General features: G+C 44.2%; 1 protein-coding gene across 3 annotated transcripts; it reads left to right on the top strand.

Annotated features, from left to right (window-relative positions):
* The first annotated feature begins 2,294 nt into the window (after positions 1-2,294).
* LOC144580973 (histone H2B type F-M-like) lies at positions 2,295-4,779 on the top strand. Of its 3 annotated transcripts, none has more exons than XR_013531383.1 (4): positions 2,295-2,754; positions 3,177-3,235; positions 3,437-3,609; positions 4,462-4,779. XR_013531383.1 is itself a non-coding variant. In XM_078362310.1 (4 exons), exons 1-2 carry the CDS (start codon positions 2,345-2,347, stop codon positions 3,211-3,213), a joined length of 447 nt encoding a protein of 148 aa, XP_078218436.1. In that variant the 5' UTR covers positions 2,295-2,344; the 3' UTR covers positions 3,214-3,235; positions 3,437-3,455; positions 4,462-4,779. The 3 variants fall into 3 exon arrangements, 2 of the variants coding, with proteins under 2 accessions (XP_078218436.1, XP_078218437.1); XM_078362310.1 differs by having other exon boundaries at positions 3,437-3,455; XM_078362311.1 differs by lacking the exon at positions 3,437-3,609.
* The last annotated feature ends 7,879 nt before the right edge of the window (positions 4,780-12,658 follow it).

Here is a 12,658-nt window from a genome sequence, read left to right as displayed (position 1 = left end):
CTCAAACCAGGCTGGCTTAGCCCAGGATAGCAGTACATTCTGAGATGCACCCGTCTCAGAACGGTCCACACGTGGCCACAGTCATTCCTTTCACATAATGGACTTGGGCTCAGGAGGTCAAGGTCTTTTCAAGGAGGGTGAGCTGAACTAACCTTTGGGAGTTTTCAGTGACCCCTTTGGAAATGCTCACAGCGCAGCATGGATCAGCTGAGGAGGGCTGATGGGCCCTTTTGGCCATCTATCTGTGTAACTTTGAGGTAGGCCACATTGGCCACTTAGGCCAGCAGATACCCACTGTGATTGGTTGACATGATGCCAAGCAAAGGGATCATCCAATCGCCTTCAAGGCAGTGAGGTTTGCTGACAGGCTCCCTGTGTAAGACTTCATTGAACCAGATATCGAGTTGGCCTGTGACATAGAACCACGCGGCCACTCCAAAGTGCCCCACCCCCAACCTTCCCAGGTGCCCAACTGTCATCGTCTGTTCTTGCCATCTAGCGCTGCTGCCTCTGCCATGGCTGAGCCTTCCTCTATGGTAACCTCTGAGGAAGACCAGAGCACCCAGGAACCCACAGAGGCCAGCTCCTCGACGGCCCAGAAGCAGGAGAAGCGAGGGCGCCAAGGGTCCCGCAGGTGCCACGCCAACCAAGGCAGGGAGCTTCCAGGACAGCTTCGTTTTAAAACAAGAAAATCATGGTGACTTACTGATATGAATCCCGAGATTGTTGTGTCCAAGTTTCTTCGGCCTTGTCCCAAACCAAGAGAAGGATTGGCTTGCTAAGAGTTCAAGTAGATATATAAAATTATCATTTGTAGAGGGGACTGTTCAGAAATCGTTTACTAGGCTTCTGTCATGAAGTTTACCACATAGGATGCTATCTAATAGCAAACATGAGGCTTTCTGTCCTTAATCGTGAACCGATTCATCAGGAGTAGAACAAGTAGTCTGTTAAAGATATTGCTGGAAATACACCTGCCAGCCTGACCTTTGAAATGATAGTTCACTCATGACCTTTATTTCTTCAGTTTCTCTTAATAAGCTTTTGTTGTTTAATCCTGCAACTGAATTTTACTTAAATTCTTTTAAGGCATGTCTTTGCATATATTATCAAAGGCTCTTGAAAGCTATCTTCTTTTTCTGAGACAGAGTCTCCCTCTGTCGCCAGGCATCCGGCTGTAGTGAAGTGGCGCGATCTTGGCTGACTGCAACCTCTGCACTCCGGGTTCAAGCGATTCTCCTGCCTCAGCCTCCCGCGTAGCTGGGACTACAGAGGTGTGCCACCAGGCCCAGCTAATTTTTCTTTTGTATTTTAGTAGTGGTGGGGTTTCCCTATGTTGGCCAGGATGCTCTCCATCTCTTGACCTCATGATCTGCCCACCTCTGCCTCCCAAAGTGCTGGGATTACAGGCGTGAGCCATGAAAGCTATCTTCCTAAATCGAACATAGTTTTTATTTTTGGAATCCATTTCTCTTCTTCAGGGAGTTCCGAAAAGATTGAAGGTGAAATTTTAAATCGAATATCTCTTAAACTTATTAGCCATTTCCAGCTTCTGAGTTGTGATTTGTGGTTGCTGTTTCGTTTTCCTTTTTTTCTTTTTTCTTTTCTTTTTTTTTTTTTTTTTTTTGGTTTAAACCTGGTCAATGTTGAGTGTCGTTATATGTTTTAAATAAAAGCACCTTTCCGTTTCTATTCTCGGCTTGGAGGCTGTGGTATGGCCATTCCTCGTTCTCCTGATTCACTGAAGATGGTGATCAGAACTGAAGACAGCAGCCAGACCGCCAGGTCCTCTTCTGCCCAGGAGCCCTTGGCGGCCGTATCGGGGAGTTCCTGCTAAAGCCGGGGTGGCTTAGCCAGGGATAACAGTAGATTCTGAGATGGGTGAGAACCGGTCCACACGTGGACACGGTCGTTCCTCTGGTATCCGCATAATGGCCTTGGGCTCAGGAGGTCTGTCTCTCTTCAAGGAGCATGACCTGAAATTGCTGAACTTTGGGAGTTTTCAGTGACACCCTTCAAAGTGCGCAGGGAGTGTCGTGTATCAGCTGAGGAGGGCTGATGCGCTTTTGCCCTGTGAGGCATCTGTGTAAAGCCACAGGGGGCGCCTAGGCTGGCAGACGACCACTGTGATTGGTTGACATGATGACAAGCAGTGGGATCACCCAATCACCTTAAAGGCAGTGAGGTTTGCTGACAGGCTCCCTGGGTAACACTTCATCCAACCAGATGTCGAGTTGGCCTGTGACGCAAACCCCCGCCAACTCCAAAGTGCCCCGCCCCCAACTTTCCCGGGTGCTCAACCGTCAACGTCTGTTCTTGTCATCTAACGGCCGCTGCCTCCGCCATGGCTGAGCCTTCCTCTAAGCCAACCTCTGAGGAAGACCAGAGCCCCCAGGAACCCAAAGAGGCCAGCTCCGCGATGGCCCAGAAGCAGGAGAAACGAGGGCGCCGAGGGTCCGGCAGGCACCACGCCGGTTGCGGCGGGGACAGCTTTCAGGACGGCTTCGTCACCTATTTCCCCTCGGCGCTGAACCAGGTTCACCAGGGTCTCAGCCTTTCCCCAGAGGCCCTCAGTGTCATGGAGTGTATGATTCGTGACATACTGGACCGCATCGCCACTGAGGCTGGTCAACTGGCTCGCTACGCCAAGCGGGTGACCATCACCCCCTGGGACATCCAGATCGCCGTGCGACTGCTGCTCCCGGGGAAGACGGGCAAGTGTGCGGAGTTACAGGGCACGAATGCCGTCCTCAGGTACACCGGGGCAAGTGAGCTCCCTCAGCAGCACCCGAGCACCACGGAAACCCAAAGGCTCTGCTCAGAGCCACCGCAAGTGGCCCGAAAGACCAGTGGCCCGTTAAGGGGAGAACCCCACTGGAGGCTGGGGTGGGTGACACTGTTCTGACTTAGCAGGCGTGTGTCGTGCGGTGTCCCGGGAGTTTTCGAGCACTTTTCCCTCAGTAATAAACAGGGTCAGCTCCAATATATCTGTTGTACAATTTGCTGCAAGGAAAAGCAGTGGGCTTTTCCGTGCCCGTGTTTCATTTCCTCAGTTTCCCAAATGGCCGTTTTTATTAGTTATATTTCTAGGTTATCTTTACGGTGGTATTATCAATGTGCTGATACTCGCCTTTTTCACTCTCATTCTCCTGCGACTGGACGGTGGAATTTTCCAGAACTTCATTATGTGCGTTATGGAAACAGAGAAAGTGAATACGCTGATAGAAGAAGCAAGGTAACCATCCTAAACCTTTTCAACATCTCTCCCATCAGGAATCCATGTAGATAAGCAAATGAGGCCCATTTACAGTGTACATATAGCCAAAGAACATTTTCAAGGGTCCATCCATTTCCCCACTTCCTTGAGTCTGAGATCGCTCATGCGATTCATTCTGCTTTGAGCCTGACAATAATCTTTTCATTTCTTTTTGAACAGAACCCTTCCTTACTTCCAGGTATGCATCAGCAGGATTTGGGAGTGTCCCCGCAAACAGCTCATGGTCTACTGGTACAGCGGCGAAGCAAAAGAGTGACCTGCAGTCTATGAGCAACAGTCATTGTCCCAATGTGGGGAGTGACCCAGGCTGAACCCACAGCAGCCTTCCTGTGGTATTCAGCCTGGTGGTTCAAGGGACAGGGGTGTGATTCTTTACCTGATGTTTTCGTTTTCAGTGTTTGTAATCACGATCATTTTAGGATATGAATCCAAAGCTAAAATTAGTATATGCTCCTTGCCCCTAGCATCAAGTTATGCAGAGCATTGTCAGCCATTAGGAGAAGTAAGATAATGCTTATTTCCTCAAGAGAGTTACATATTAATATTCATATTAATGTTAACATAGGCTGCCTTTAATTGTGCTTTCCTCTGGGTCTCAAGTGTTTACACTTTTAGCATTTTTTTCTATAAGTGTATTGCTGAAATTCAGAACAGCTGGTGACTTTCCCCTTGCTTTCCTTTTAAATCGATTTCTAGCCTCCCGTGTATGTGGACAGGAGAACATTCCCTGGGATTGCAACCCATAGGAATTTATTATGTGGTGCCTTGAAGCTCAATACATTGGCCATTTTTGTTAAGTGTTTCCCGTGCATTTGCAAGCATCTCATAAACAACCCTTCTCCTTCATATGTAGAAACCAGTAAAGGATGGCACTCTCAGTGAAACTGTGACACAAAAGCTGGATAAACGACAAAAATCAAAATTTTATTGAGCCCCTCAGAAGTGGGAAAGTACCACCCCAGAGGGACCTAACACGTAGCCGCGTGGATTATTCCACTTTGACAGACGGCCGCTTGGTCAAGAGGGAAATGGGGGCAGGGCAATATAGTAGCCACAGCTTCCCTGAGTAGTGCAGATGGGAAGCAGGGAAGCTTCACCCTGGGAGCTCCACTCGGGATCCATAGAGAAAGGATGTAGAACCAAGAAGTCCCCTCATCGGGATTTTTTCCTTGCTCTGTTTCCAGAATATTAGAAAAATGTTATGAAAATAGTTGAAGAGAAATACTTACTGCACAAGGAGACCAAGAGAAACCCCCACAAAATCAGCCACAACGAATCCCTCTGGATGGTGCCGTCAAATGGTCCTACATGTCCGGAATAACATTTCAAAAACCAAAGACGCTTTGCAGGAACCTGTTCCCTTTCAGAGACGGGGCTATCTATGTGCCTGCTCCAAAACACCACATCTCACTCCGTGGCTTAATTCTCTTTATGTGAATTGTTTTGCTGTAAATTGCCAATGTTTCTGTGAATTAAGACATACTAATAAATTTCCAAAGTTATCCTTGCGTATCTGTGTAATTAGGCAAGTCTTTCTGAGAAACCAAATCCACTGGGATATTTTACCCTGGACTATGTGTTTTCCACTTGTAAATTCAGACATCAAAGAGGAGCATTAATAAAATAGGGTTAGCAATGAAATCTGATTGGGCTCTGGGGAGTGAAGAGTGAGGGGGCAAGGGGACTGATGCTGGCAAAATATAGGAAGAAAGAGGAAAAGCGTGGTTTCCTGTGAAGCTCAGAAGAGGAAGCTCACACATTTGATATAGATTTCAGTGGCTGATTGAGGAGACAGGGAACCGAGCGAGCAATCGTAATGCAATGCTGTGGGTTACAGAAAGCAGAAACTAAGGGAAACAGCTTCACTGCATAAACCACAAATAAGAAGTATCAATGTAGGGACAATAGTATGAATGGGACAAGCACAGTGCAGTCAAACATTTTATCAGCACTCCCTGTAACATAAAGTTCATTTCAAAACATAGGCAAGGACCCAAACACATTACAGAGGAAACTGCCACAAAAAGTGCAAGGAACAATACCTCTTCTAGGCTCCCTGGTAATGGAATCTCACTTATTTAGATTTATCTGATTCTGCTTTTCCTCAGGCTAGAACATTTTGTTTTTGAAAATCTTCATGACTGGCCTCTACATATCATGGGGATCATGCCGTGTTGCCTGATGGAGCAGCACAAGCTCCACTCGGATCCCCGTCAGCCAGTGCGGCACCTGCAGCTCCACAGCACACAGTGTGATCAGGTGTCCCAGTCTTATCTAGTAAGGGTTAGTTGTCCAGGGATGCTCAGTTGGAGTTTAAGGGGAAACCTGTGATTAGATGAGTGTGGTTCTTTGGAAGTTCAATTGGTTGTATGCTTTTAATTCTGTTGATGCAGGTTTATTCTATCCGTTTTCTAGGGCCACTGCAAAAGTATTCCACAGACTGGCTTACTGAAACACTAATTTTATCTCAGAGTTCTGGATGCTAATTGCCACCTTTTTGTAAGGAGGACACAATTCTGCTGGGAAGGACCCACTATCGTAATTTCACTTTAACAAAGTGACCTGTGTACAGACGGTCTCCAAATAAGGTCACATTTTAAAGTGTAGGGGGCCAGGACTTCTACATAGGGAGACACAACTCCATCCATATTAGCACACCTTGTTCGTCCACTTCCCTGCCTGAATTAATTTAATCATAACATTCCCAAAGTCTTAACCGACTCCGAAATCAACCCTTCATCATGTCATCTGAAAGTCTTTTATATCTGGAATAGGTGACACTCCAGGTATGATTCATGCTGAGGCAGGAATTCTCTCCACCACTGCACCTGTGAAGCTGGACGAGTTATCAGCTTCTGAAATATAGCTGTGGAAATGGTACCAGATATGGCTTATCATACCAAAATCAGGAAATCAGAAACACTACTGGAGTTTGTGGGCCCTAAGCAAGTTTTAAAACTAATGGTGCGTTCCTGGTCAGGAAACCATCCCCTCCCGGTTGGATATTTGTGTGACTTTCGGGGAGTACCTATTTCTTATTGACCCATTTTGCTTCCTTGGATTTTTATTTCCTGTCTTCTTGCACCTGTGATGGAGGCGCATGAGGCCCGTTAGCCATTGTGTATACATAGCTGACAATGTAAGACCCTCGAAAATTTCATGGGACAAACATGTGAGTTGTATCTCGTTAATGGCTAGCAAAACTTTCCTTTCTCTTTGAGCTGTGTCTGGGGTTTGGAGCATTTCTGGACCTTGCAAAACGTACTTTTCAACTTTTTGCGGACACCTCGTGCAACCTTGGTTGAGTCATATCCTTGGTTAAACTTGACTGAAAAGGTACCTCTACTTTACAGAAAACAAGACAAAGAAGAAAAGGACAAAACCAGGAAATATCAGCTGTTTGTCTTGGTTAAAATCTCATACGAAGAAGTTTCCAAGGATTTTTCAAGAGCTCGATAGTCAAAAGTCAACTCAGTTTATACGAATACTTAGGATACACACACGGACGCGTGCATGCGCACGCGCACACACACACACACACACACACATACATTTATATATTGATACTTAGAGAGAGAGAAAGAGAGAGACATTAAATGGCTCTGTTCTCTGTAAACAGTCCTCAGACCACTGAATTCCTCTCTTCTTGAACCTCTGGTAAGCCTATGTGCTCCCTTAGTCTATCTCTCCATTTACTTCTCTCTGTCCTTCCTTTCCGTGGCAATCCCCAATGCCCCGTGAGGGAACCTAAAACCATTTTTTCTTTTGCAACAGCCTGAGATCCCTTAAGGAAAATAGAAAAAGAAATTTTAGAGTGTGCTCTGTCTCTGCACAAGTGACTGCTAGATATAAACCATAACTTTTAAAAATTAACTGGAAAGTCACAACTCTTTCGAACCTCAGCAATATACATACAGGAAAACAAACACACACCCATTGGGCCAAGAAGACAACTCGATGGAAATTATATTGCATTAACATTCACATTCATATTAACATCGACATCCCAGGAGGAGAAAGGAGGGGTCATCTCAGTTCTCTTATTGTCTCATCATCTTTTTCTTAATTATTGCAAGGGGCAAGAGACATGCCTCACTACCAGCTAAAGATTTATATCTCCAGATCACCACATTTGAAAGCAAGTGTGCAAAAAATCACAGAGCAGGCAAAAATCATTCTCTGCCCCTCTTCCATGTAATAGGGCAACACCAAGGAACGTGCACACTGTTTCAGTCCCAGTCATCTTCCACGCTTGTGCCAATGGCTGTGGCTCATGGGCTGCAGGTTCCTCTCTGGTGAAATGAGTTGAAACTGGGGCTTGGCATTTTCCAACCAGGTTTTTGGACATTTTATGCCCTGAAAGTCTGAGAGAGACATATTAGGCTTATTTGATCTCTTAACATGATACAGGAAACACCGACAAATATGAAATTATGCTTAAATTTCTTTGGGTTCTATCTGTATAAGAGTGTTATGAATATATGTCCCAAATTTTATGAGACTCCTAAAATTCTAACCCGTCTTGGGATATGTTATCTATAATAATTATGATTATTATGTTAAATTGTATGCCACAGAAATAAGCGAATCTCCTTGTCAATTGTACCTTTCACCAGGGATCCTCAAACACATTTGTCATGAACTGAAAATTCTTGTTTTACATTGATTTTTCTCAAAAAGTAGTTTATAAGCAGCAAAAACAAAGAGTAGTTATCAAGCAGAACAACAGTTAATTACATGGTACTGAAGTCACAGTGAACTAAAGATTTTTTCTTGACCTTTTTTTTTTGAAACACTTCTGGTTCCTTTTATGTTTTCCTTTCCAGAGTCAAAAAATATTTTTTTTTTAGCTACATATAGCTCACAAAACATTGGATAAAGTATACTTTTGTGACCCAAATCTGAAACATTTCTATTTCTCTCTGCCAGATTCCTCCAAAATTGAGAAACCATTTGAGGGTATTCTTACCTCATGGTAATACAGTTATTGCATAAGTTTGGTTAGAATTTGTTCTCTAGGCATAATTGGAAACACTGCAGATTTTACCAAGGCTTTGATAGAAAGGCATATTTTCAGATATGACCAGACTGCTTTGCAAAAATTAGGTTGACTTTATAGAGTTGATAAAAAGACTGGACTGGTACTTTGGCTAGTAGTTGCTTTACACAATTTCTAATCTGTGGTAAGTAAGGAATGTCACTGTTGGCTGGGTGTGGTGGCTCATGCCTGTAATCCCAGCACTTTGGGAAGCTGAGGCAGGTGGATCACAAGGTCAGGAGTTCAAGACCAGTCTGGCCAATACAATGAAACCTCATCTCTACTAAAAATAGAAAAAATAGCCAGGTGAGGTGGCGTGTGCTGGTAATCCCAGCTACTTGGGAGAATCCCATGAACCCAGGAGGTGGACGTTGCAGTGAGCTGAGATCATGCCATTGCACTTTAGCAACAGTGATCTTGCAAGACTCTGTCTCAAAAAAAAAAAAAAAAGTTACCGTCTGATAGGCCCAGGAACCTCGGGTAATGTGGGGACCTTGAGAAGAGAGGAATTCACACAATTCATACAGATATCTACATATACAAATAAATCCTCAGATTGACTTTTTAACCTTGAGAAGCTTCTAAATATCCAAATTAGAATTACTTATAATAACATAGTTGCAGCAAAGCTCACTGAAAAGAGCCTATACAATCAATCGCTATTCTTGATACACTTTGTGCAAATAATCAGGCAAAGTATAAAAAGAGTGAAACTTACTTTGCAAGTAATTTGCTCCTACTGTGATTCACCTTCAATAAAAATGGGAAACATGAGAGAATCAATTTATGGTTCAAAAAATTTTTAAAAGCTATAATATACCTGTTACTATATTATGGCTATGTTCACTGTTTTTCACTTAAGATAATTTCCCTACCATTTGGAATGAGTCCTGAATTCTTTTCTGACTACAAGTCTCCAAACTAATTATTCAAACTTTTCCCCATTTTTACTGAGTGTAACATCCCTTAAACTAAAAGTGCTATTCCCCAAGGCCCAGCAAGCTGAAACTAGGAAACTTGATATACCTTATGAGAAAAATGGCTACTGCAAGTTAGATATGAATAACCTTCAGGCTTGTTGAAGTACAGACTTGTCAAAAAGTTCACTAGATCACCTGATGCAAACTCCACCCCAAGAAGAATCTCTCTGATTGTTACTCTTTGCTCTCACTTCATCTGAAGATGTTTCAAGAAGAGCATCTAAAAATCTCCCCTGACTGACCTCTAGACTGGAAAGCTGAGTTTATACTCTGTTCTAACCATTAACTTGTGTTTGTCATTGTTCCCATAGAAATGTCTCCTACTAAATATCAGATTGCATGAATCATACAGAGGACTAACTCTGGTAGAAGCCCCTCCACAATCTCATTGCCTGAAATGAGAAATAACTGTTAATTGTTTGACTGGACCAGCCTATTCTCAGTCCTGGGAGACTGGTTCAATAGCTTGTGTAAGACAATTCAACAACCCAGTTTCAGCACTGTGAAACTACTCCTTGTGGAAGTTTCATAAACAGGAATTTTATCTCTAACCTTCTCCTGCCCTCCTGTCTCTCAGTCCCATTCTCCCCTGAGGTTGGCCATAAAAAGCGGAATCCCTCATCCCCAAGGCAAGCCTTTGAAACCGGAGTGCCTTTCCCACAAAGCCAGTTCATAAAAGCTGACAATATTAATCTGAATACCCATCCCCACTTCTTTCTGTGTAAAAACCTGGTGGTAAAGAAATTGTCTGAACTACCACATTTGACTATCAGTCATGAGACCCCCATTACACAGAGGGTCATGCCCCATACCCAGGAGGAAGGACTGTGTGCTCAGATAGGCCAAGCAAAATCCAGACAGAGAGGCCTTACCGTGTTTCCCCCACTCAGTCTGTTAGCATTAGATCATAGCCTTTTTGTCCCACAATATTGATACACAGGTGTCCCTACTCTTTTGAGCCCAGGCATAAAAATAGATCATTTCCCTTGTGTCTTTGGACATTAACACTAAAGGCTCCCAGGAATACATGTTAAATAAGTTGGCATGCTTCATGTCCTAATGATCTGCCATTGGCAAGCTGATTTCTCCATGAAATTAAGGAGGCCAGGGGGACCCCTGGCCACTACGTGGGTAAATTGAGAAAAGTATTTAGGATTTAATCTGGTTTCTCCTAGATCCTTATAGCAAAGGGGAGAGAAAAGAGACAAATTAGCCAAGGAAGCACTGAGGAAAAGAAAGCCAGCAGTGGGTGATTCAGAAGGTGCTCAATGTATACAGATACCCTGCTCTGGAAACAGGTGCAAGGGAGGGACTGGAAAACCATTAGCTAAAGAGGCGAGGCATGTATTTCATGGATCCAATCAACCATCTCTGCAGAAGCTAGGAATTAAGATGTGGGAGATACGGATATTCAAGAAAGATCTCTAGACAACTCCTTGTCTGATGATCTGGACCCAGGTAAATTCAATGGGAAGCCAACAAGTGTTTGAGAATTTTCTACTAGAAACAATGTCATCAGACTACACTGCATGGAGCAAAGATGGGCCAAAAGGAAAGGAGGCTGTTAGAGTTCCTGGACTGTACAGATAAGAGAGGGACTGATGGAGCTACTCAGCTGTGACCGCTCCTTCATTCTTAAGACAGGGAAGAAGGACTCCAACGTAGGGTCAAAGGTTGGCATGGCCATCAGTGCCCCCAGGAACCAGGGGCACCGAAATTGGAGACTGGGCCATCTTGCTCTTGGTCCCAGAAACGGAGGTCATTTCCCGGGTCCCAGGTATATGTCTCACATCCTCGGTTTCAGAGGGATGGGCTGCAAGGAGCCCAGGCTGCAGCGACAGCCACCACCTCGCTGCCCAGGGCTTAGGGTGTGAAGCTGTTACCCCATTGGGCCTCAAGGACAGAGCATTGAGCCCCAAGTAGAATGTTTTCCGCCCATACAATCTAACGGAATTTGCACCATTAGTTTTAAAACTTGCTTAGGGCCCACAAACTCCAGTAGTGTTTCTGATTTCCTGATTTTGGTATGATAAGCCATATCTGGTACCATTTCCACAGCTATATTTCAGAAGCTGATAACTCGTCCAGCTTCACAGGTGCAGTGGTGGAGAGAATTCCTGCCTCAGCATGAATCATACCTGGAGTGTCACCTATTCCAGATATAAAAGACTTTCAGATGACATGATGAAGGGTTGATTTCGGAGTCGGTTAAGACTTTGGGAATGTTATGATTAAATTAATTCAGGCAGGGAAGTGGACGAACAAGGTGTGCTAATATGGATGGAGTTGTGTCTCCCTATGTAGAAGTCCTGGCCCCCTACACTTTAAAATGTGACCTTATTTGGAGACCGTCTGTACACAGGTCACTTTGTTAAAGTGAAATTACGATAGTGGGTCCTTCCCAGCAGAATTGTGTCCTCCTTACAAAAAGGTGGCAATTAGCATCCAGAACTCTGAGATAAAATTAGTGTTTCAGTAAGCCAGTCTGTGGAATACTTTTGCAGTGGCCCTAGAAAACGGATAGAATAAACCTGCATCAACAGAATTAAAAGCATACAACCAATTGAACTTCCAAAGAACCACACTCATCTAATCACAGGTTTCCCCTTAAACTCCAACTGAGCATCCCTGGACAACTAACCCTTACTAGATAAGACTGGGACACCTGATCACACTGTGTGCTGTGGAGCTGCAGGTGCCGCACTGGCTGACGGGGATCCGAGTGGAGCTTGTGCTGCTCCATCAGGCAACACGGCATGATCCCCATGATATGTAGAGGCCAGTCATGAAGATTTTCAAAAACAAAATGTTCTAGCCTGAGGAAAAGCAGAATCAGATAAATCTAAATAAGTGAGATTCCATTACCAGGGAGCCTAGAAGAGGTATTGTTCCTTGCACTTTTTGTGGCAGTTTCCTCTGTAATGTGTTTGGGTCCTTGCCTATGTTTTGAAATGAACTTTATGTTACAGGGAGTGCTGATAAAATGTTTGACTGCACTGTGCTTGTCCCATTCATACTATTGTCCCTACATTGATACTTCTTATTTGTGGTTTATGCAGTGAAGCTGTTTCCCTTAGTTTCTGCTTTCTGTAACCCACAGCATTGCATTACGATTGCTCGCTCGGTTCCCTGTCTCCTCAATCAGCCACTGAAATCTATATCAAATGTGTGAGCTTCCTCTTCTGAGCTTCACAGGAAACCACGCTTTTCCTCTTTCTTCCTATATTTTGCCAGCATCAGTCCCCTTGCCCCCTCACTCTTCACTCCCCAGAGCCCAATCAGATTTCATTGCTAACCCTATTTTATTAATGCTCCTCTTTGATGTCTGAATTTACAAGTGGAAAACACATAGTCCAGGGTAAA

Source organism: Callithrix jacchus, chromosome X (assembly GCF_049354715.1).
Source record: "Callithrix jacchus isolate 240 chromosome X, calJac240_pri, whole genome shotgun sequence".
In the NCBI taxonomy this organism is placed as follows: Eukaryota; Metazoa; Chordata; class Mammalia; order Primates; family Cebidae; genus Callithrix; species Callithrix jacchus.
This window is presented reverse-complemented; position numbering and strand designations above follow the sequence as displayed.

Excerpts from the sequence above, each read along its gene's own strand:
- LOC144580973 (XM_078362311.1), top strand. The coding sequence starts at position 2,345 with ATGGCTGAGCCTTCCTCTAAGCCAACCTCTGAGGAAGACCAGAGCCCC. Across the intron at positions 2,755-3,176 it reads GGCACGAATGCCGTCCTCAG|AACTTCATTATGTGCGTTAT; the intron begins GTACACCGGGGC and ends GGAATTTTCCAG.